This window comes from Phocoena sinus, chromosome 7 (genome assembly GCF_008692025.1).
Source record: "Phocoena sinus isolate mPhoSin1 chromosome 7, mPhoSin1.pri, whole genome shotgun sequence".
NCBI lineage: Eukaryota > Metazoa > Chordata > Mammalia > Artiodactyla > Phocoenidae > Phocoena > Phocoena sinus.
In genome coordinates this window covers 62,030,164-62,056,041 of record NC_045769.1, presented here as the reverse complement: position 1 = coordinate 62,056,041, position 25,878 = coordinate 62,030,164, and the positions used below count along the sequence as shown (strand labels likewise).

At 37.8% G+C, this 25,878-nt stretch overlaps 1 protein-coding gene across 2 annotated transcripts in view; it reads right to left on the bottom strand.

The window, feature by feature from the left end:
* Positions 1-246: 246 nt before the first annotated feature.
* METTL8 (methyltransferase like 8) overlaps positions 247-25,878 on the bottom strand; it is a 79,498-nt gene continuing 53,866 nt past the window's right edge. The window contains exons 4-11 of one of the 2 annotated variants that reach the window (XM_032638638.1): positions 25,664-25,755; positions 15,359-15,729; positions 13,934-13,983; positions 8,883-8,946; positions 7,547-7,686; positions 2,465-2,571; positions 2,254-2,319; positions 247-1,511 (exon numbers count right to left, since the gene is read on the bottom strand). In XM_032638638.1, the coding sequence (XP_032494529.1) occupies positions 1,321-1,511; positions 2,254-2,319; positions 2,465-2,571; positions 7,547-7,686; positions 8,883-8,946; positions 13,934-13,983; positions 15,359-15,729; positions 25,664-25,755 (1,081 nt within the window). In that variant the 3' untranslated portion in view covers positions 247-1,320. The remainder of the gene's footprint in view (positions 1,512-2,253; positions 2,320-2,464; positions 2,572-7,546; positions 7,687-8,882; positions 8,947-13,933; positions 13,984-15,358; positions 15,730-25,663; positions 25,756-25,878) is intronic. The other variant, XM_032638639.1, reaches the window with a different exon arrangement.

Here is a 25,878-nt window from a genome sequence, read left to right as displayed (position 1 = left end):
GTCCACCTGCCGGTGCAGGGGACACGGGTTCGTGCCCCGGTCCGGGAAGATCCCACATGCCGCGGAGCGGCTGGGCCCGTGAGCCATGGCCGCTGAGCCTGAGCGTCCGGAGCCTGTGCTCCGCAACGGGAGAGGCCACAGCAGTGAGAGGCCCGCGTACTGCAAAAAAAAAAAAAAAAAAAAAAAAAAAAAAAAAAAAAAAGATGAATCCATGATCCAAATTGGACCAATCATATGCTTCCAGGAAGTTGAATTTTAAGTGAGTTCAAAAAGGAAAAATAGTTGGAACTGATCATTCTGATGGTGGTCCTTTCAAGAGATTGTCCATGTCTTCCAGATTTCTGTGGCTCATAATCAATCAAGCATATCAGCTAGCTGATAAGCTCCGTATTTGAGTACTTGCTCACATATTATCTTAGATCATGATTTAGAGGCTTGGGATGCACAGTTTGCTTTGCCAGCTAGAGCCTATTTATGCTCTCAGAAAACAGAGCTGGATCTTTATTGTATTATTCCATATAATTCAGCACAATGTAAGTACTCAGTATATGTTGTATAATGAATGACAAACCAGTTTTAGAAACTCCATTTTTACCAAGTACAATTTGCAAGCCAATTTATGTCTTTTTTGAGGCAAGGTGGTAAATAAATTTTTAATTGCTACGATTTTCTTGGGTATGACAGTTGTCTTAAAGAAGGCTTCCAACTTGTACACCTAAGAATAGCCTGAAAATAATATTAGCATTGGTCATACTTCCCCAATTTTAGGAAAGGAAAGAGAAACTAAAATTCTGTTTCAGACATTAGTCTGTGAATTAAAGAAAAAAAAAGTTTTGGGACGAACAACAACAAAACAAAAAAATATAGACTTTTGTCTTGGTCTTGTGACTTTCCTTGGAAACAAGGTGAGCTGCCTCTCTGCTATCAGTTAACAGTGGAGGAGAGTTCAACTGTGTTCAACTAATGTATAAATAAAGTAGATGGGTTTTTTTCACTTCTAAAAAATGGCAGGTTTCCACCTCTCAGAATCATCTGACTTATATCGGTAATTTAACTGAATGCTTATAAAACTCAAAGAACAAACAAAATGGTTAAGATGTAATAAATCCAAACAAGCTTTAGCATATTAAGTTTTGAAAACACAGAATACTGTGCTCTCTTCCAAATCACTTACATGTGCTTAAAATGCACAAAAGAGCCCACCCATGGTAAACAGCAGGATATACAAATTCTCTTCTTCTGTCTTTTCAAAAATGGAAGATTTACAGAAGACTTTGCATAGTGTAATCCTCTGGTTTGTACCTTAACATGATACATAGTTCAGCCATGAGAAAAGAGTGAAAATACCAATTTGGAGCTTTTTTGAGTGAAGGGTAATGGTTTCTGGAATTTTCCTTGAACCCAAACTCGGTGCATTTTCACTTTTTTTTTCCTATTAACTTGTAAGCGACGATCGACCAGATTTTGCTTCTCATTTAACCCAGCCTTGCAGAACATATCGTGGACTTCCCCTGTGAGACAAGAATGGCAGTCAAATGTATGATATGTAACTTGGGGGGAGGGGCAGTCAGGAACAATGGAACATTAATGAAATGAATGACCATCTGAATTTTCATTTATACCAAGAAACATTCTCTAGTACAAATTGGTGAAGGAAACCCATGACACCAAGTGGTTTTCTTTTATTTCACACAAACATACTAAGTATAAACAGTTGAACACAGCAGGTGTTAACAGATATACAACACTACCGGTTGCAGCTTTCAATATTTTGAAAGGTGCCCAGATCTGAGTTTTTGTTGGTTTGCAGAGACCCCAAATGGCACATTGTAAAAGTACTCACATAAGTTTGGGGAAAGTCCTTGAATGAAGGATTCATTTTAAATGCTTTTTTAAAATGAGAAATTGACAAGAGATAAGTAATTTTCTATGGACTCTTAAAATCACATTCCCTCTTTTGGCTGTGGCACGTCATCAATTTTTTCATATCTGGGCTAACAGTACCTCTGAAATGGAAACTTCGTTAGGGTATGAGGATGAAACAAGTGATTCTTTAAATTGGAAAAAAATTAAAAGGCAAAAAGGCCACTTCCAAGCTTTTACATAGAACAGTTATAATCACTAAGGTGTAAAGACATCTAATGTTTATTCAACTCTTGAAGCCTCATTTTTAGAGCTTTTAAGTTTCTCCCTGCAAATAATACCCAAGGAAAGTTTTTACAGCTAATTATTTCCTCTTATAGATAAACATACCTTTTGTAAAGAAATATGCTCTGGTACCATCTCCTCGAACATAAAAGTTTTCAGATAAACAATGCCCTAAAAAGAAAAAGAAGTGTGACAAGAGAAACTCAGTATTCCTTAAGAAAACCACCACCACCACCACCAACAAAATTGACATGAAGTGTAAACACAGCATTCTTTAAAACACAAGAAAATAACTCCAAACTGAATATACCATTACCCCTTTTAAAACGAAGCTGAGTCTTATCGTATCTTCCATAGTCCCGAAATAACAGCATTCCCCCAGGTTTCAGTAACTTGGACAGTCGGTTTACAACACCTTGCATCCTTTGAAAACAAAGCAAGAGACTCTGTGGAAGTCTTGTTTTATACGTCACATTCAACCTCCTTAATGATAAAATAAGCACAGCTCAATGAGGCCAAAGAAATGTAAGCCACAAATATAAGGGGAACAAAACCAAAAATATTTTGTATAGAAAGAAAAAAGGACACCAACTTGCTAAATAATCAGATTCAAAAAGCCTAGAATATCAAGAAGTCACCCAAATGACCAGAGTGGTAACTTCACAGAGCTTGATGTGTAATGTCAATGCTGAACTGCAAAACCACATAGACATTCCTGATATTAACAGCAAATTAAGGTAGTTCCAAGGCAGAAAAAAATGAAGTCGTTTCATTTTCCTTGCAAGACAAAAAATATGCCAGAACTGTCCCAATCAGACATACCTAAACAGGGATCACCTTTCCTCCAAAACTAGCTGCTTTTCCTCCTGACTTCTTTATTTAGTTCAAAGGTACTAAATTCACCGAAGTGTAACACCTCAGAGAAATCTTTGACTCCTTTTATTTTTCTCTTCTTCCACTATCCTCAGCACAACCATTTGGTCATCAAATTGTCTTTTTTAAAAAACTACATATTTGATCGTTTCTCTCTCTTGTATCCCATTGGTACTCTCTTAGTATACAAACTCCAACATCCTCAGGCTGGAAACAGAATTGCTTCTTAACAGGTGTTATTATTATCCCTGCCAATCCTTCCTGCATATTATTGATGAATTAGTATGCTTAAAATGATGGTTTTGTCAAATCATCCCTTTGCTCAAATTTTCATGATTTTAATCCACAGGATAAAATCTTAGTTTCTTATTTGAGCCCTTAAGATCACCTACAACTGACCTCAATCTTTCCAACATCTTTCCCACTACTTCCTAATCTGAAGCATCTTTAGCCAAACTGTTACATGCTTGGCTCTGAGCAGTCCATGCCTTTGCTCATGTGGTTTCCCCTTAAAGAATTCTCTCCTCCTTACTCTTTGCCTATTTAAATTCTATTCACACTCTAAGCCCCAGCTCAATACTGGGAAGCTTTTATTACTTTCTATCTTTTACTGCTTATTCTACCCATCTGGTTCCCAAACATGACCCCTTGTGACTGGTTTTCTTTTTTTTTTTAATTTATTTTTGGCTGTGTTGGGTCTTCGCTGCTGCATGTAGGCTTTCTCTAGTTGTGGCAAGCAGGGGCCACTCTTTGTTGCAGTGTGCGGGCTTCTCACTGCGGTGGCTTCTCATTGTGGAGCACAGGCTCTAGGCACGTGGGCTTCAGTAGTTGTGGCATGCAGGCTCAGTAGTTGTGGCTCACGGGCTTAGTTGCTGCGAGGCATGTGGGATCTTCCTAGACCAGGGATCGAACCCGTGTCCCCAGCATTGGCAGGCGGATTCTCAACCAATGTGCCACCAGGGAAGCTGTGACTGCTTTTGATTTAATGTTTTTGGTTAAGTGTTCAAGGCCTTATATGTGATTATGGTACAGAGATGACAAAGATTTCAGATCTCATATCAAGCCAAGTGACTGACATTGGCTGCCGACGGAGCTCTACTGCAAAGGACTCTTAAGACTCACAGGGAATGACAATCTACAAAATCAATTATCAATGTCTGCCCTGGGCAGAGAATGGTAAATGGGCAGCCTGTGTACTAAGTCCTTGCTGTCTCTGCTTTATCCAAGCTTCTTAAAGCTTCTGAGCATAACTTATTTTAAAAATGAGGGGTTTTGATCAGATGATCTGTAAATTCCTTCCAATTAAAACACTCTTCAGGGACTTCCCTGGTGGCACAGTGGTTAAGAATCTGCCTGCCAATGCAGGGGACACAGGTTCGAGCCCTGGTCCGGGAAGATCCCACATGCCGCGAAGCAACTAAGCCCATGTGCCAAAACTACTGAGCCTGTGTGCCACAACTACTGAAGCCCATGCGTTAGAACCTGTGCTCTGAAACAAGAAACGCCACCACAACGAGAAGCCCACGCACCGCGACGAAGAGTAGACCCTGTTCCCCGCAACTAGAGAAAGCCAGCATGCAGCAATGAAGACCCAATGCAGCCAAAAATTTTTAAAAATTAAAAAAAAATAAAAAATTAAAACACTGTTAAGTGGAATAACGGGGTGAAACAGTATGTCAGGTTATGAAAGAAATAAGTAGTAAGAAAATGAAAGTAACTATGAAAACAAGAGAGAAATGACAGAAAAAGGTGCCATGATTAGAAAAAAAGCTCTTTAAAAAACCTGGAACCTGGGCTTCCCTGGTGGCGCAGTGGTTGAGAGTCCGCCTGCCGATGCAGGGGACACAGGTTCGTGCCCCGGTCCGGGAAGATCCCACATGCCGCGGAGCGGCTGGACCCGTGAGCCATGGCCGCTGAGCCTGTGCGTCCGGAGCCTGTGCTCCGCAGCGGGAGAGGCCACAGCAGTGAGAGGCCCGCGTACCGAGAAAAAAAAAAAAAAAAAAGAAAACCTGGAACCTAAGTACATGAAAGAGAAAAAGAAAAGTATTTTTCCTTGTTTATTTTATTACAGGTTATTTTCACACTGTGCTTATATCCTTAGAATTTGACAATTAAAGAAAACCATATCTAAACCTTAAAACGTTCACTTTCAGGATAAATGTTTTACGTACAGAGAAAAAAAATCTCTTTCTGCAATTATTAGCAAAACAAGCATGAAACGAAAACACAAAAAAACAAACAGCCAAATACTTCAAAATGTAGCCTCCTTCTGCAAATCCTCTCCTCCCAACTATCCTTTAAAGTCTGCATTGCAGGTGAAGGCAAGAGGTGGGGAGCTGCTTCTCTTATCAGCCCATCTTGGGTCATAATGCAATTCCAGAGCCAGTTCCTGAGAAATGCAGGTGGGAGTGGCCTGCAGGTGAGATGGACAAGAATGGGGGAAAGCCCCTTTTCTTTTTTCATCTGACTTGGGCCAACTCTGCTATCCTCACCTATCGCTGGATGGAGGGAGAGGAGAAGGAAAAAAGGAAATTAAAAAAATAGAGTGTTTATTGACTATTCTATGCTTAGATCTTTAGAAAACATATTATACTTTTATTTCAATAACAAGAAGGACAGCTACCTATTTTTTTTGTAGCCTTCTATGGTTTACTCCCATTTAAGCTGGGACCCCAAGACTCAAGGTCTAGCTGACCTTCCAAGCTGGCAATAAGCCATTTTTCTAGAATTTTCCTGGGGTTGAATCTACTACCACAGTGCTAGATGACCCTAAAGATACTGCCTTACTTTTCACTTACTATTACCCAACTTCTACTCATTCACCTCATTTTTAGATCATTTCCACGTAGGTAAGAAAGTAGCTATGGACATGATACATCTGAACTTATTTTATAATAAATAAATAGAATGAATATATGTACTATAAAAACAATCTTTCCAAGATATCTGCTTCCCTTTCTCTTTAACATTCAATTCAACTCATGACAAAAATACATTATCTAAACTAATTGAAATAGTCTTTTTGAGGTCTCATTTTGAATTTAAACATTTCCTGTTATAGGTGTCAGATAGAAAATCTTATTCACTATCCACCTACTCTATCTTTTTTACTATTCATCCTTTTAACTGTGAAACAAAATACATAGGTGACATCCTTCTACCAGTACCTGAATAATGCCAACAGTATAAACAGATTAGCAGAAAGAAATAGGTTATAGAAACTGGGAGGAAGTAACTTCATGGAACTTGATATATTTCACCAGGTGCAATTATATATTTCATTCGTTATTTGGAAATATAATTTGCTTTTCCACAAGTAATCAAAGTGCACATCTCTGAATGAGAAGTGAAAGGACTATAAAGGGTCCTAATGACCTTATAATAGCAAAGAAAGAAGGACACAATACTCGATTTCTTTGGGAAAGAGTCACACTCACCAAACAAAAAGCGGTTGATGCCAAGTCTGTATCTATTACCAGAAGATCACGAAAACCCAATTTTAAGAAACATTATGGGGCTTCCCTGGTGGTGCAGTGGTTGAGAGTCTGCCTGCCAATGCAGGGGACGCGGGTTTGAGCCCTGGTCTGGGAGGATCCCACATGCCGTGGAGCGACTAGGCCCGTGAGCCACAATTACTGAGCCTGTGCATCTGGAGCCTGTGCTCTGCAACAAGAGAGGCCAGCGCACCGCGATGAAGAGTGGCCCCCACTAGCCGCAACTAGAGAAAGCCCTCGCACAGAAACGAAGACCCAACACACCCAAAATTAAATAAATAAATAAATTTATAAAAAAAAAAAAAAAAAAAAAAGAAACATTATGAAGGCACAACCCCTGACACTTACCACATGTGTCTTAATACATACAAGGTGGCAAAATTTTAAGAAAAGTGATCATTTTAATTGCTGGTAATATCTCTTTGTGCTTCCTCTTTAGAGAAAAGCTGTATTTATTATTTCAAAACCTTATGTGAACAAAAATATATAAGTCATGAATATTTAAATGATGGCACTAGGCCAATCTTAGATTATAAAGGTCTGAGGTTAATCTGGCAAATTTTGATAACCCCTAATTCCCTAGTGGGCTTCTTTAAAACAAATATTTTAAAGCCCATCAACAGACCAGTGTGAAGCCAAACAGATTTACAGCCCACCTCTTCATGAACATTCAGCAAGATGCTAAATCAAAGATGTTTGTTTCTGATCACCAATGTACAATTTCCCTCTCGGGAGTCTATTAGGCTGTTCTGAATTTGTAATTTCCTTGAAGCTCTGTCACTTTTAATAGGCATGTGTCTTGCCAGAAGATGCTTTGACAGTGACAGAAAGCTCACTAAAGAAGTAGTGTCACCAGTTTCTTTCTGAAAGTCTGAAGAAAGGAAAAACTACATTTAAAAGGCTGTATATTATACATAATGCAGTTCATTAAATAATAAATTCAAGAATTGTCATTTTTGCTTTGATAGTTTTGAAAGCCACTCCTGATAAAGGGCTGTACACATTTGCTCTGCCCTTTCGTCTTCATTTACCTGTCAGGATGAATGGAAGAGAGCACAAAGACGAGGAGAATGACGTCCAGGATCCCATCTGGAAAAGGGTAGGGTAGGCCATCGTCACAAACGTCATGAACAAAGGCACAGCACTGGGCTGCTCTGTATGATGCGTGCGACTGTCATGATAAAGGAATGAAAAGACAAAAACAGTTGTTAGTAGACTTCTAGTATTTTTCTCAAATTAAAAAGGTCAATTTAACTTCTCTCAAGTGCCTTTCTTCTATAAATTTGATTTTTGGATTAGGTATTCTGTTAGGTTATTTCAAGCTGTCATTAAAAATTAAGTCTAGCTCTTGGACTTGATAACAAATATTCTTTTGCAATTCCTCCTTAGCTTGAAAAGTGGAGTAGGGCAGTCTTTCTGAGTCAGTAGGCAGTGTTGCTGGAAGCCCACCCTGTGTTACTTCAGAGGCACTGAGATGGTCCTCGGTTCTCTCTCTCACTGCTTATTCCATGCCTCCTTTGGCATTAATATGTAAATATCCTATAGTACATAATCAACATTAGGTAATGGTGATGGCTGTACAACTCTAAATATACTAAAAATCACAGGATTGTATTCTTTAAAATGGTGAAATTTATGGTATGTGAACTATACCTCAATAAAGACGCTATTTTAAAAAACCACATCCACACACAATTTGCCTATAAAAACAACACTAGAAGGATATATACCAAAATACTAACAGTGATTCACTCTAGGACTCTAAAAAAGCATATTATAGGTAAATTTTATCTGCCCCTTTAGGCTTTTTAGTATTTTAGAAAATGTCTACAATGAAAAACTATTAACTCTTATTACCAGAAATTATGTTCCATGTGTTTACTATACATTTTTGTTAGAATTTCCATTCCTTTTCCATTTCCTAAAATTACCTCTTTTTGCTATGATAATGCTTACTAGCATTTGGGAATTGGTCAAATAAGGCCCGGTTCCCACCACTGTTTTCCTTACAGTTGAGACATTTTAGATTTGTAATATATGCCTTTTCAGACCTTTTTTTTTTCAAAATTTTTAATTTAATGAGTGCCTACTATGTGCCAAACTGTGTGTAAAGCTCTAGGGACATAAATATAAATACCACCTTGTAGGAACCACTCTCTTGAACTCTATATTAAATCCCAAACAACTTCTATTGTTTTAGGGTAACATCTTAGGCATCAGTTGATGATATGATTTGCAAAATTGTAAAAGCTCAGTTAAAAATGGTCACAGATTACATCTGATGCAGTTACATTAAAAAAAAATCACTTCAACAGCAAAAAATTAGATTTTTAATATAGCTCTCTTTAAAGAAAATATAAGGCATACCTTTACCAGCTCCACAGCTCCAGAAGCAAAATCACAACAATAAAGAAAGAACTCTGGAGCATTCCTATGAAAATGAAAGAAATATTTAAATCTAGAGCCCAGATATGCTGAAGCTACAGAAGTAAGGAAAGTGTAGGTTTGAATTTGTTAGTATTTCTTTAACAGAATTTTGGATGACACTTGGCTTGTTGTTTCTTCCTTTTAGACACTGTTCTCTGCAGTGGTGTGTGGATGCCTTCATGTTTCTGAACCAACATTATCTCAAACACTTATCAATTACAGGGTGACTTTCAAATTCCTGCCCTGATTTTAAGGCCCTCCATTATGTGCGCCTACTTGCTCTATATCCCATCATACTCTCCCATGGGAAACCTCCAAAGCCATCCATCAGCATTGCTCAATCTTCCTCCTACCCCTCACAGGCACTCTTTCTTGTCTGCCTCCAGCCAGCGTGGCCTGTAACTCCTCTTAGCTTAGCCAAGTTCTATCCTCTCCAAGGACCCTCAACCCCCAGCTGCATTTACGTGCTGTTAAATATAATATTAATATGTTTATATTAACAGCATGTAAATACAACTTCTAAAAATAATAAAACACTAATATATTCTTATCGTTTCAAGTGATTGTCAAACTTTTCTTTCCTCTCCCGTTGCGGAGCACAGGCTCCGGACGCGCAGGCTCAGCGGCCATGGCTCACGGCCCCAGTCGCTCCGCGGCATGTGGGATCTTCCCGGACCGGGGCACGAATCCGTGTACCCTGCATCGGCAGGCAGACTCTCACCCACTGCGCCACCAGGGAAGCCCGATTTTCAAATTTTTATTGAGCCTTATACATGGACCAAGCATTAGAATACAAAGTAGTAAATGAAACTGTCTAATAAAACTGTCTAGTAAGAGTATGGGATTTGGGAGCCAATTACACCTGTGTTTAAATCCTGGATTTGCCAGTTATTAACACTGAATTTGACTTAACTTCTCCGAGACTCAGTTGCTTTACCTACAATACGTAAATAAAGTAAGCAAATTCAGGGAGGTTTCTTTTTGGGGGGGATGTTTACCCATATGAAAATCCTGACTAATTTTAATTGGCCTCCACTGAACTTAGACAAGTTCTATTTGGTCTTTACCTGAAATTCAGTAACAATGGCTGATCCATGGTTACTAATGGGCAGGCACATACAGCTGTCCCTTGAACAATACAGGTTTGAACTTCGCAGGTCCACTTACACATGGATATTTTTCAATAGTAAATACTAAGTGCTATATGGTCCGTGGTTGATGGAATCTGTGGATACAGAAGGAACCACAAATACGAAGGGTTGACTGTAAATTATTCGTGGACTAACCCCCCACATTGTTCAAGGGTCAACTGTACTTTGAATTTTGTGGGTCAGTACCCTTCCTAATCATACCTTGTATGCTATTAGCAAAGGATCCTTGCATCATCTTGCGTAGTAGTGTGTCTGAATCACAGAAAGAGATCAGTATGTCCTAAACAGTAATTATAGGTATGGTCCTGGCTCTTGTGGATTTTATAGCCTAGTTGGGGACATATACAAAAATTTCTATAGAAGTGTGCATAAGGCAGGCACCCTCAGGTGAAAGTCTTAAGAATTTTGAAGGAGGGGGATGGCATTACTAAGTGGGAAGAAGGGGAAAGGGTTTAGAAGTGGGAGTCACATGCTAGGGATGAGAAGCAGAGTTGATCCTGAGAGCCCAGTGTGTGACAGGATATATGGGCTTTGAAGCACATAATTAGAACTTCCAATTTGATTCAGGAGGCATTTCAAGCAAGCAGGACTTCTAAATAAATACGGAATATAAGCACAAATATGCATTTAGCAAAATCTCACCCAGGCTTGCATTACTCTCAAATGCTACTCACTGATGAATACTACATTCATGTATGATATTCATATATAGTATAGTATTCATATATAGTGCCATTCTGTGGCACTACGGGTTTGTACTCAAATTAAGATCTGTCCAAATAAATTAATGTATCATGAATAGGATATGGTTATGAAAAGTTAACCAGTACTGAATCAAAGTTAAAACTTGTGCTGCTTATATTTTCTTATCCATACCATATAAAAATTGTGCTTTATTGCAGCATATATACCCTTATTGTTTCCTATGAAATCCATATATTTGTGACTTGTAATTGTTGGCTGGTCACATATGTTTGATGTCTCAAAAAACACTCAGATACATATAGTACTATATGGTATGATGGCTAAGGGCAAGGGCTCTGAAACAAGACTGCCAAGGGTTGAATCCTGGCTCTACCACTTAGTTGGGTGACCATGGAAGAGTCATCTAATCTCTCTGTAATTGCTTTCTTCATCTTTATTTTTTTAATTAATTCTTTTATATTGGAGTATAGTTGATTAACAATGTTGTGTTAGTTTCAGGTGTACAGCAAGGTGATTCAGTTACAGATATACATGTATCTATTCTTTTTCAAATTCTTTTCCCATTTAGGTTATTACAGAATATTGAGCAGAGTTCCTTGTGCTATACAGTAGGTCCTTGTTAGTTATCTATTTTAAATATAGTAGTAGTGTGTATATGTCAATCCCGAACTCCTAACAGAGATAAATATGGCATCTAAGTTGGTTGTAAGGATTGAATGGACTCATATATGTAGAGTTTCTAGAAAGGTGCCTGACTCAGAGTAAGCACCTAATAACTGTTAGTCATTCTTATTATTGTTGCTATCATCATCACCATCATCATTATCATCATTGTTATCATCATTAAAGGAAGATCTGCCTCTGCCTTCCAGGAACTTAAAAACTTAAGAAATTAACATGGTTCTATAAATACTTCAATATAGCTCAAAATGCTTCTCTGGACACGGGCACATCTAGCTATTATGAAAGGTATGCAGTCTATCTTTGGGCAGTAGTTACTAAACACTCACAAGATACAGAACAGTCTAGTAAGCTAAAGGAAGGCATGTGCCATTTGCCATGTGTCCTACCAGACGGCAGCTTGACCTCTGAAACTGAATTCCCACTGCATCAGCAACCCAAGTTGGTCTTGTGATCACCCAATGACTTTCCAGAGCTTTTCAGTAAAATCGGCTGACTGCCTTGGCCCTTCTCCCAGCAAACAGGTGTAAATATCACCACTACCACCACACCACCAAGCACTCTCTTGGCAAGGGGTTTAAGAATTAAATGATCCTTGGAGAATGATATGACCTCTCAATTCCAGAGGTCTAATTATGGTAAAATATTCTAAAAATGTAAAACATTAATCTTATACTCTCCAAAAGTAATAAAACACAATTTCTGTGGTGGGAAAAAAAAGTCTAATCCTCCCTTTGGAAGGCTAATCACTGGTTGCCTTTTAAAGATGAATTAATTATCTCAGGTTATTGAGCTACAGTGATTTCTAAAATATGAATACGAGGCAAAAAAACCCAAAAAGACATATCCACAAAGAAAGAGTCAGCGGTGAGAGGCAAGAGCTTGCAATTATTAGTTGGAGGGAGAAGTAGAAGAGGGAAAAATACAACTAACAAGTGGGGAGCCAGAGATATTAATCAGTCAGTGTGTACCAAGCTCTATCTATATTGTATTGTTAGGCTACCTGAAAAATCAGATTAGAGTAAAATATGCTCTTTACCTCAAGGAATATATGAATAGTAGTTTAAGAAATAAGACATAGAGAAACGATATGCTAAATAATAACTTGAGGTAAGTCATAAAGTAACATACAATCAACTGCCAGTGTAGTAGATTTATGTGTATCACAAGTTCAGAGATCACGGGGGTGAAGGAATCTGGCTATGTGGTATAAAAGTACAGGAAATTTTGGCCCAGAAATTGGAAAAGGGAAAACAAAGAAAATAAGTCCGGAAAGAGGAAGACCATTCAGAACTGCAAATTGGCCAGCACCACTTCTAGCTGGACACTTTAACTGGTAATTTGATGATATTAGGGAATTACTTAATTTTTATTATGTTAGGTTTATAATAGTAATGAAGTTTGTTCTGCTTTTTGGAGATCCATCATAAGTACTTAAAGTGTCATGATGTTGGCCTTATGTTAGTAACTGTTGAAACAAGGTGGTGGGTGTATGAGAATACGCTGTATTACTCAGTTTTTCTGAATGCTTTTACATTTTCACAATGGAAAGTTAAAAAAAAAAGACTTTCTTAAATTTAAAGATAGGCATAGTGAAAAGACTGAAAGGAATTATAACAAAAATTCTGTCAGCAGCTATGCTAATGGTGGTGGGAATAATGGGTGATTCCCCCCAACCCATTTTCCTCTAATGGGAACGTTCTACAATGTGCTTATGTTGATTTTATAATGGAAAAATAATGGGAAAGCTATCATGTAAACTTAAAAAAAAAATAGGGACTTGACAGACCAGCCATAGGTAAAAGGTGTTAAAGTTTTGTAAGGTGTATCTTCTTCATCACCTACTAAAACACATAGGTGAGGTGGTGAACGGGAAGGGCAGCTCAGGAGAACATCTTTGCTCCTATCCCCTACTTCTGCCTTTTTGAATCTTAGGGTTAGGTGCTATAACTCCAAACAATTTCAAGTCTAGATACAGTCATTTGACATAGGAAGGTTTTATACTGGGTGTGGCTCCAGAAGTGATGACAAAAAAATGAGTTTAAAGCTTACACTTTATTTTGTGTAAGCTTTAAACTCAATTCTCTATGTGTAAAATGACACCTAAATAACCTGGAGGGGTAAATAAATCTCTAAAGTTCAGCAATTCCCAGCTTAGCAGAAGGATCCAACCTCTTACTCTCTTCTTATTCCCTCATCCACATAAACACAAGCTTAAAAAATTACTTCAACTCATGGTGGACAACCCATGCCTGTGAAACATTATTTTCAGAGTAATTCTCAGTTCACATGAAATTAGACACTCAGACCAAGACACTTCTTTTGAAATTTCCTTTAGTCATTGTTTATATAGGAACAAGAACACTACTGGCATATACATGACAACTTTTTCCCAGAATTTCTCAACCTCCCATATGTATGTAGAATTTTGTAGGAGAAAACTCTAAAACTCACTGCAAAGTGTTCAGAATTGGAAAAACACTATTCCCAGCACCACAGCCAACCTAAAATCAAAGAATAAACAAATATTATGAAAATAAAGTTAAATTTTCCTCACCAATGTCAGATTTTTTTATTAAAAAAAACTAAAAGAAATTTACTGGATCTCTGGGTATAGGAGAGTTTTCTAAACTCAAAAGCAATGAAGTAAATCACAAGAATAATATGCACTGAGAAATCTGACTATGGAAACATCTAAAATTTTTACATACCAAAACCCAAAATAAACCAAATTAAAAGGTAACAAACATACTGTGAAAAAAACATTTGCATTAAATATGATAAAGGGCAGAGCTCATTTTTTAAAAAGCATCTGATAAATAAAGGAAATAAACAGAACACAAAAGAAGTACAAATGACTTCTAAACGTTTGAAGAACTATATGACCTATTTAACAATCAAAGGAATGCAAATTAAAATAAGGTATAATTTTTGTCTAACAAAGCAGAAAGCACTAAAATAAGAATATTCCAGTCAGTAAGGGTGTGATGAAACAGACCTACACTGCTGTGAATTGGTATTAGTACAACTTCTTAGAAAGCAATTTGGCAATATATTTTAACAGTACTAAACTTTTAAAATAAATTATGAACTAGTAAATTGAACCCAAATAATAAAAGAAAATGCAGAAAAGTCTATACCCAAAGATGTTTGCTGCTGAAAACCTGAAAACAATTTAAATGCTCAGTCAAGTGAAAACAGGTAAGTAGAATCATAGTATTCCACATAGTAAAGTATTTTGCAGCCATGAAAAGGTTTATAGAGAATTTTTAAAGATAGGGAAAACTGTTTATGTTATAATGTTCAATACAAACAAAGCAAAACCCCAAAATGCAGGTAGAGTATAGCTCAACTATACAAAACAGTATAAACAAAAGGAGAAAAAAGTCAGTTAAATGTTAATAGTGGTTAAATTAAATCCCTTGTTTATGGGACTGTAGATTATTTTATTCTTTCTGTTTAGCAAATTCTCTGTAAGCAGTATATATTATCTTTACAATCAGAAGGAAAAGGTTTATTTTTTAAAACAGAAAATCAAGGTCTACACCAGATTATAGCAAATTACATACTTCACTTATTTCTATTTCACCTAAAAGTGGGTAATAACAGAAAGAGATAGAAATTAAGGCCAAAACCTTATTGGTATTTAAAACTTCCTTCAAGTTAGAATTAAAGTAGACAAATTAAAAAAAATTTAAATCACAAACTTAAAACCTGACTAATTAAAGATATGAGTCCCTTACATAATTTTTATGCACAAAAGTATATGAACACTTATTTAATAGTTAGATTTGATCATTTCCCCCCTAAAAAATATGGATCGTTATTAAAGTAATATGAAATGTACATTGAAAAATTTTTGCCCCTGCAGTACCATACCTCTAGGATTCTGAAAGTGGCATTGCTACCAGGAAACAATTCAGTCTTCAGAGGTCCTTTTCTGTGTTCTTTGGAGTCTAGGTTGGAAAAATCAGATCCTGCTTTGTTTTGACCATCTGATAAGCCAGAACTTTCTCTATCATGATTTTTTTCTTCACGCATAGTAGGGCAGTGCATTCTTGAGAAACAGTTTGCAGCATGAACTTTTACATGATTCCATGATAATTCTTTTACCTTCTCTTCAGTTTTTTGACCAACTGGAAGAATTTCAGGAAATTCTCTCAACAGCCAATTACGATCTTTGAAAAACTTATTCTTATGTATCTTATAAAATGTGTCCCAATATTTACTAGCTTCACTCTCATACTTCACTAAAGTAAAGAGAAGAAAAAGGATTTATTTTACTATGAATTATATTTATCATTAGTTACTATTTTAATAACTATATTTAATAATTAAATACTGCTAAATATATTACATATACTATTCATTTATAACAATTATATTTACTATTGAATAACTTTAATATTATAATAATTTTTATTTATCTGATTTTTTTTTTAACTTTTTTTTTTTTTTTTTTGCGGTACGCGGGCCTCTCACTGCTGTGGCCTCTCCCGTTGCGGAGCACAGGCTCCGGACGCGCAGGCTCAGCGGCCAATGCTTCATGGGCCCAGCCGCTCTGTGGCATGTGGGATCCTCCCGGACCGGGGCACGAACCCGTGTCCCCTGCATCGGCAGGTGGACTCTCAACCACTAAACCACCAGGGAAGCCCTTTTTCTTTTTTAACATCTTTATTGGAGTATAATTGCTTTACAATGGTGTGTTAGTTTCTGCTATAAGGGAAGCCCTTTTTTAACCTTTTAAAGGTTAAAACTACAGAGTATTAATCCTCACAAAATGTGTCAATGGGTGGGTTATTTGGGCTTACCCTGGTAAGTCTGCTTCTGTCTCAATAGTTTAGCCAATAAATTTTTGTGAGGAATATAATCATTGCATACTGCTTTCTACAGTCTAATCTTGAAATCTTAATGATCACATTTTCACCAATAACCTGTAAGGCTCTTTATTATCTTAGAGAAATGATACCTCATTTTTTATGTCTCTGTAAATGCAGCTTCAACACGACAAATGTCTGTGCAAACTGGTAATCAAACAGGAAATTGTGGAATAATAAATGACATAATCTTAGAGCTAGAACGGTCCATTGCAATAATCTACTCCAACCCCCTTGTTTCACGTTTGAAGAAAGGACACACAGAGAAATGAACCCACTTGTACGGGTCCTGGAGCCTGGTCACAGCAGAAGCAGGACCGTATGATCTGACTCCTGGGGTCTAGGGGCCATCCCCCAAGAACTCCATTCTTCACCCACCTCCAGAGGCACCTCTTCTTATTGACATCTCCTAATAGGAAGCCTTAAAGAGAATTTCTGATACAATTTAAAAAGAGATATGCATTTTGTGATGTCATCCCTTCGATTACCCTGGGTCTCAGCATCAGGGTTAGGTCAACAGTCTCAGACCTTCAGGCAATTCTTAGCTTTCTGCCTCTTTCTGTCTGCAGCTTAAATTAGTATAATCATTAATTCACTCACTTTCTCAATCACTCACTCAAGAAACATTTCTTGGATACTATTACATACCAGACCTAATCCCTGGGTTAGGAACTACTTTCGCCCAGTGTAGACACGTGACATTTCTAAAGTGCCTTCAAAAAATTAAAAAAACCTTCCATTAATATAGAATAATTTTCAAGACTTAATGTTAGGTGAGAAAGCAAAATGTAGAACAATAAGTATATGATGCAACTATTTATTAGAAACAAAAGAAGAAAAAAATACATGTATGTACATACACAGAAAAACAGTCATGTATGTATATGCACATATTTACTGCTATATGGGCAGAATACTTCTGGAAGGATAATCACATAATTAGTAGTACTGGTTGCCTCTAAAGAGTGGAACTGAGTGGCTGGGGACCAGGGTTTGAGGAAGAATTCTCATTTGAATTTTGATCCATGTGAAATTATAATCTATTCCAAAAATAAACTAAAACTAAAAACAACAGACTCATTTCTTTGAGAATTTTAAAGAAGCCCTTACCCTCAGAACAAGCAGTTGCCTATAGTCAGGATTGTCTCTGTTACAGAACCCTGTCCTGAAGTCCTTATATTTTTTCTTTTCTTTCCACTTTTATCTTTATGGCCTTGTACCATGGATCTCCACCCATCTGGCCACAAGACTTCCTTCCCATCAGGGCTGAATTGTATCTGGCAGCAGGACTGCTAGAAAGACAGAAACTCCCATCTGTATTTAAGGTCTGAGAAATGAAAGTAGATCTCTGTAACAAAAGAATTATGTGATGTTGAAGTCCAAAACATGCTCTCATCTGCACTAATGGGAGGAAGCCTATTTATCACTAATCTAAAAATGCTGTATATCTTTAAAATAGTTCTATCTCTACTTTTAGAAATTGGAGTGTACCTGATATACTGTGTAAGAAAACAAAACAACATTCTGAAAATCAGACTCAGGAGGAATTAGGAAACCGTCAAATTTCCCCAGGGTCTTCTCGCACCTTCTCTTCTTCCTTTTACCTTAAGAACTCTCTTTGTAACTCACTCTATGCTGGTAAAAGATTTTTCTGCTTAATAAAAGGTGACCCACCTAAGAAGACCTATATTTAGTCAAATCTCTAGCATTTGAGTTTCTAATACCAAGTTACTTGTGAAGTGAGTTTGAACCTAACTATAAGTAACTAGAATATAATATAAGTGATTAATTTGTGGGAATATCCCCCTCGGAATTAATTGGCAGGGGAAGAGATAGACAGCAGTGGAGTAACTTGAAAGAAAAGATGTTCATAGCAGTGCTATTTGTAATAAGAAAAAGTGGAAATAACTCAAACAGCCAGCAACATAGGAATGACCAAGCAAACCATGCATGTCAAAACAGAGTAAACTTATGTAGCAATTAAAATTTAAAGGATAATAATATTAAGAGAAAATATTCAGACAGAATGGTCTATACACTGACTGCAACTCTAAAATTTATTTTATATTCATTTATAACCAACAGATGGAAATTTGGAGTGCTGGTAACAATTTAACGATTATTAGGTAGTTCTTTCTTTTGCAAAGTTTTATCTACATCTTACATGAAGATAAAGAATCTTGGTTGAATTCTTCATTCTATTTGCCCAAAGAGTTTCCTCATTTGATGAGGGGTTGAATTAGAGCAGCGGCCCCCAACCTTTTTGGCACCAGGGACCAGTTTCGTGGAAGACAATTTTTCCACGGAGGTGGGGGGTGGGGGGGTGATGGTTCAGGAGGTAATGTGAGCGATGGGGAGCGATGGGGAGCGGCAGATGAAGTTTCACTCACTCACCTGCTGCTCACCTCCTGCTGTGCGGCCTGGTTCCTAACAGGCCATGGGCTGGACCCCTGAATTAGAGTATCTCTATGTTTAAGCTCTAAAAAGTCTATGTACTTCCCTATTAAATCCCATGAATTTATGGAGAACATTAAACATTCAGTTCTACAAACTGCAAAATCTTGGATCAGATTGCTGTCATAAATATGCGCCTGTACTACTGTTTAATTTCTACAGTTTATAAAGAAAATGAATTTGCAGTGAGGTGACTAGAATCTGGTGCAGGTACCAAATATATCAAGCACCTAAATTCAACCCTAGCTTATCCAATCTTTAAAAAGGATCTGATTACTATTAAAAGATGATGGTCAAGGTCTGCTAATATATACGCTTTCAAGCCTTTTTCAAGTATTTCCCACTCAGGAATTAGGAGGAAAAAAACAAACATCACATAAATCATTGTACCAATAACAGCAGCACAATAGTACATACTAAGTGTTTATTTTGTGCCAGGCACTATGTCAAATGTTACTTGGATTTTTTCCCCATTTAATCCTAATAATACCCCTCAGATAGACATGTTATTCCAATTTACAGACAAAGAAGTTCAAGGTCAGAGGGGATAAAAAAATTTGCCCAAAGTCACCCAGCAGAGCCAGGACCTGAACCAATTCTATCAGACTTTATGCTCTTAACCATTATACTATACTGCCTTCCTAACACAAAATCAAGATTAACCCCCTCCAAAATATCTCTGAAAATAATGTTTTTCTGATTTTGTACTTTCCTCTCATTATGAAGCATCAAGCGGAAATTAAAACCTCAGTATGACTTATAATCAGTATAACCAAGTAGTAAAAATAATGCTGACTGGAGTGAACCTACATAAAGACAGATCAGAAAAACAGACTTAATTAAACCCCATTTGAATTATATAAAAAATAAACTATGCAAGGTTGTATGATGAAATTATGATGAGCAACAGGAACATAAAATGCTCTTTGAGAATAGATGGGTTTGTGGGACAGCAACAAAACAGAAACAAAACAGGATAGTCTGGGATAAAGGCTAATGAGCTGGAATTTTTTTTTTTGCTTTTTAAAGTTGTGCTTTTAGCAGTACCTTCCATCAATGCTGGCAACTCCACAGTTCCCAGTAATGTATAACAGCTTCTGAGACCCACGGAAGCTCAATCAAACTCATAATTATGGCTATGAGACAAGGAAACACCTCCAGCATATAATTTAATTTCCTGAACTGCAAGAGTATCTGTGATAACAGGGGAATTGGAAGAGCAACTTTTCTGACCATGAGTGAAAAATTTAGCTTAATCCTGCTGTTCACTCAAGTTCAGGCCAATAATGATAAAAGAATATAGTGTAGAGAAATCTGCCCTGTCTTCACCTTGTCCAACTGATTTTCTAAACAGGTATATTAATGATCAATTTTTCTTGGAGGAGAAAATTTTCCCTTTACTCTGCAAGGTTGCCAATTCAGAGTTAATTGCTCTCTGCCAACGGCCGTAAAAGGGATGTAGTGATCTGTTTAACCACAGCCAGATGAAGCAACTTCTCAATTATTCATTTATTAAATTCAATACTGCTGAGGGGAAGAAGGACTATGACACACTAACCATACTTAAATATTCAGAATTCACCCTGAATCACACGGAATATAACAACTAAGAAATTGAATTAAACCATTTATATGTATCTGACATATACGATATGATTAATATGTATTATGAAAATTTATTCTAAGTTGCAATGTAACAAAAGGCAATTTATTTTTTTAAAATTTTATTTAGTTTAACATCTTTATTGGAGTATAATTGCTTTACAATGGTGTGTTAGTTTCTGCTTTATAACAAAGTGAATCAGTTATACATACACATATGTTCCCATATCTCTTCCCTCTTGCGTCTTCCTCCCTCCCACCCTCCCTATACAAAAGGCAATTTAAAGCTATTTTTGCACAGCAATTACATGAACACCTGAGCTCTCAAAGTTGGAAATTTCCACATGTCACTGATAAAGTTAATTGTCTAATAAAGGAAAACTCTTAAAGTTATGAAATTTAAAGTATACTTCTAAGAGCACTGTATGAAATTAACAACCAAAGCTGACCTACAAACAAGTATCCTAAATTTATCAGCACACAAAACTTTTAGCTACTCTATTTTTTTTCTCACATAGGACACTCTCAAGTGGTAAGGTATTCACAAAGGAAGGTATAGTGGAATTCTCTTACTATTTTCCTCGACATAGATAACTCATCCTAGGTAGTTAGTTATTTACAAGGGTATTTTAAAGTAAAAATAGCAGCTGCATTTGTTATTAACTTTTAAAAACCCATTACATTTGCTAAATTACCAGCTGAGATATAACACACTGGAGATGTTTTCAGGAAATTATAATCATGTTAACTCAAAAACTGCCAAATGTATCTTTCTCATTTCTCTGAATTAACCTGCTTTAAAACAAAATCTGAGCTATTATAAAATTTAAAATAAATTACCAAAAGGAAATGTGGAATTAAAAATCATTAATCTGGGCTTCCCTGGTGGCGCAGTGGTTGAGAGTCTGCCTGCCGATGCAGGGGACACGGGTTCGTGCCCCGGTCTGGGAAGATCCCACATGCCGCGGAGCGGCTGGGCCCGTGAGCCATGGCCGCTGAGCCTGCGTGTCCGGAGCCTGCGCTCCGCAACGGGAGAGGCCACAACAGTGAGAGGCCCACGTACCGCAAAAAAAAAAAAAAATCATTAATCTGGGCATCTAATTGAAAGAAATATTGCTAATGAGAGCCCGGATGCTTTACATTTTAATCACAGGAATGAATATGTCAACCATTGTACAGCAAAAGACTGTCTTATTTGTGATGTATAAGTTCTTATTTTCAGAATTGTGGGGGTGTTTCCGGACTTCAGTTCTCACCAAAGGCTGAGACAATAGGTGACAAATGGGAAATGGGAGTGACAGGAGAGACTGACACACAGAGACCAAAAGAAACTTGCCAGAGAGTTGGCCAGCATGGGAGAACAACCAGTATTTCCTCCCAGTGGCGTTAAAATAAGTAAGATAAAATCAGTAGACAGTGCTCATGCTGTATACTATTCTGCAAATGGAATACTTTATGATGGGAGAAAACTGGCTCTTTCAAAGACTTAGGACCCTCCTGGATAAGAAGAGATGGTGATTAACAGGGGCAGTGGGAGAAGAACCGGGTCACAGCTTCCTTTGGGTTTTCACAACGTTTGGGAATAGAGCTTTTAAACGGATCTATTCACCTTGACCCATATTCATCAGAGACATTAGATATCCAATTAGAAGCCTCACCTAGGCTGCTGCAGACTAGCAGGTCGATGATCCCTGGTGGAGACTGGACTGGGTGGCTGGGTAGGTATTTACTCTCACTGTAATATCCCATCACTCAATATAGTCCCTCAGGACAGAAGTTTTCTTTCTTTGCCACCCTCAACTGCTGCTCTGTGCAACCTTGCTTAAGTGTGATGTAAGGGTCACCCTCAATGTGTGTGTTCCTCTCCTTGTAGCAGTTCTCTGACATGTGTGAAGTCCACTGCACTGAGTGGTGTTATGGGGGGGTGGGGGGAGGTAGGAAGGGAGGACGCAGAGGGGACCCAGCAGAAGCCTTGATCACTTTGAGTCATTTTAAAATGAACTCTTTTGTTTTGTGTCTCCACGGCGGCCAGAAAACTTGCTCAGAAACAGACTGCACATGCTAATAAGCAAACTAAATGCTTCAAAGCAGTATCATCAGCTCTCTCCAGTCTGCTTTTCCTGCTTCTATAGAGAAAGGCCAGTCACCACCTTTCTATTTCAGTCACATTATGGTTCTGTGGGAACTGTCATTTTCCTTTACTGTGGTTTCCAAGGCCTGAAAATAACCTTCTCATTAGCTTCACTCAAGTTCATTGTTAACATAAATAGGCCAAAATAGGCAGCCACATACAGAGCCCTTTAAGGGAACATTATCAGCACTGCTCATCTATTTATGTTCTAAACAGAAATACTCAAAAGAGCATGGAAAAAAAAAATTCCTTGGTTTTTCATATTCTCAGGAAATATACTGTGGATAATTTTTAACTTCCTGGAAAAGAATTAAGATGACTGATATCTTTTAATTCTGTTTAGGCTTGACTCTCTCTGTCACATCCAGGTGGCCACTAGCAGAAGCTTGAGTAATGTGGAAAATATGCCTGTGCAGCTGCTGGCAAAGAAGCAAAATTATACTTCCTCAGAAACAGTGTGACAGAGTTCCTGCAAAGGAATGCAGTGCGGGCTGATCTGTGAGCAGAACTGCCACCGGTATGCACTCTCAAATCCAGCCCCAACACTCCCTGGCCACATCCCACTCTGGGACTGCATGGCTGGAGTTCATAAAAATAGAATGGTTCTACTGTGGATCAGGTGCTCTTCTTTCTTGTCCATCCTCCAGGACATATTCATGCTTACAGTAAGGAAGGAAAACTAGCTCTGAGGGATAACAAATGATGCCAGAGGATAAGACAGGGCCACACTGCCCCCCTTCACTGGCAAAGGGCAGCTCATGAGGGCTGTCTCATTAGCTTAAGTTTCAACAGCTACCTTTGCTTCAAACTTTAGCCTCAAGTGTAGACTAAAGTCACAACAATAGCTAACTACCAGTGGGATTAGTGCTTTTCACTATGCTTGGCTTGCACAGAGGAATGCAAACATCTTTCTCTGGGGAGTTTCAGGACAGCTGATCAATCTGGAAACAAAATTCTATCTCAGGGGTTGGCAAACTTCTTCTGTAAAGGGCCAGACGGTACGTAGTCTGTGTGGACTACATAAGGTCCCTGTTGCAACTACTCAACTCTGTAGATATAGCTCAAAAGCAGCCATGGACAATGTTAACAAATGAGTTCCAATAAATCTTTCTTTATAAAAATAGGCAGTGGGCTGGATTTGGCCCCTGGCCATAGTTTACTGCCTCTCATTCTATCTAACAGGTACACTGGCAGTGCTACATGAGTGATTGAGAAATGATGATGACCAGAACCAAGTTGTTCTGGCAAAACTAACCTATGGTATTAGAAGCCAGAATAGTGGTTGCTGTTTGTAGAGTCTTAGGGGTTTGGGAAAGTAATTGGGACAGGGCATGAGGAAGTTTCTGGGTTACTGGTAATATTCTGTTTCTTAAAGTGGGTGTTGGGAAAATTCACTGAGTTTTATGAAAACTTTATGAAAATTTATGAATTGTGTTAATTTCTATGGGTATCTGGTACTTCAATAAGCTGTTTTTGTTTTTTTTAAAGAAAAAAAAAATCAACCTGTTTTAAAGGAGAAATCATTTAAGGAAAAAAAAGGTAGGAAAATTCTCTCTGGAGAGTGTAAGTGTTGGGCCAACTGCCTGTCGGTTCCCAGCTATGCATTGAGAAGGACAGAGGCCAAATTATTTTTACTGTGCTTTTTAAACAAAAATTTGTGGTAAAAAACACATAACATTTACCATCTTAACCATTTTTAAGTGAAGAGCCCAGTAGTGTTAAGTATATTTACATTGCTGTGAAACAGATGTCCAGAACTTTTTCATCCTGCAAATCTGAAACCCTATACCCATTAAACAACAACTCTGTGTTTCACCCCCTCCCCTAAGCCCTTGCTAACCACCATTCTAATTTCTGTTTCTATGAATCTGACTACTTTAGGTACCTCATATAAGTGGAATCATATAGTATTTGTCTTTTTGTGACTGGCTTATTTCATTTAACATAATGTCCTCAAGGTTCATCCAGATGATAGCATGTGACAGGGATTCCATTTCTTTTTATGGCTGAATAATATTCCATATGAAGAGACCACATTTTTTTTTTTTTTTTTTTTTTTGCGGTACGCGGGCCTCTCACTGTTGTGGCCTCTCCCGTTGCGGAGCAACAGGCTCCGGACGCGCTGGCTCAGTGGCCATGGCTCACGGACCCAGCCGCTCCGCGGCATGTGGGATCCTCCCACACCGGGGCACGAACCCGTGTCCCCTGCATCGGCAGGCGGACTCTCAACCACTGCGCCACCAGGGAAGCCCGAGACCACATTTTGTTTATCAATTTATCTGTTGGACATTTGGGTTGCTTCTACCTTTTGCTATGGTGAATTGTGTTGCTATGAAAATGGGTGTGAAAATATTTCTTCAAGACCCTTTCAATTCTTCTGGCTATATATCCAGAGGTGGGACTGCTAGATGATATGGTAGTTCCATTTTTAATTTTTGGAGGAACTTCCATACTGTTTTCAGTAGAGGTTGTACCATTTTATAATTACCCTAACAGGGCATATAAGGGCTTCATTTCTATGCATCTTCACCCACACTTGTTATTTTCTGGTTTTGTGATTGGAGCATAGGCCAATACTTTAGAAGCCATTTTTAAGGTTGGCAAGGCCTTACCTAAATTAAACTCTAAATATCAAAGGCCTCCAAGAAAAGTACCTCAAATCCTTATTGAAACTTTATGTTCAATAAAAGACCAGAAACATTTTGATATGACTCTACCTTCTTCGCTCAGTTTTTGAATCTGTTGAATATTCCTAGCAGGTCAAGTGCACAACAGCATACTAAAAGATGCATAACTAAAGGAAAAAATTTAAATTATGTTCTCATATCTTGTTTTAAATGCCACCCTTATGTATCTCCCAGAGAAAGCAATAATATGACTATAGAAAGAGATTATACTTATAGGGTGAATACATAATTCATTTCTTTAACTTTGGTTCCGCTACACTGGAATAACTGGGAATTCTCCCAAAGGATCAAGTAGATTAGCAAAGGTAGAAGCTAAGAACTCTCTAAACTAGTGGCACAATTAGGAGGAAAAGAGACTGAGGTGTGAACTGAATCAGTGGAAGGGCACACAGGGAAGCCAGGCTCCAGGAGACACAACATGTAGTTGCTTTACCTTGCTCTTCCAGAAGGACTCGCACAGCTGAGTTTTCCTCTACTTTTTTTCTGGCTGCTTCTTCTTCTTCTTTTGACCACTGCATGTGATCCCTTTCAAAAAATGAAGATTATAAAACATGCTTTATAATTGAAGAAGGCAGAAAAAGAGTGACAAGGGATACCCCTTTCATTCTAGGTTAGTCAAAGGCAAATGACACAAACAAATTCCAAGGC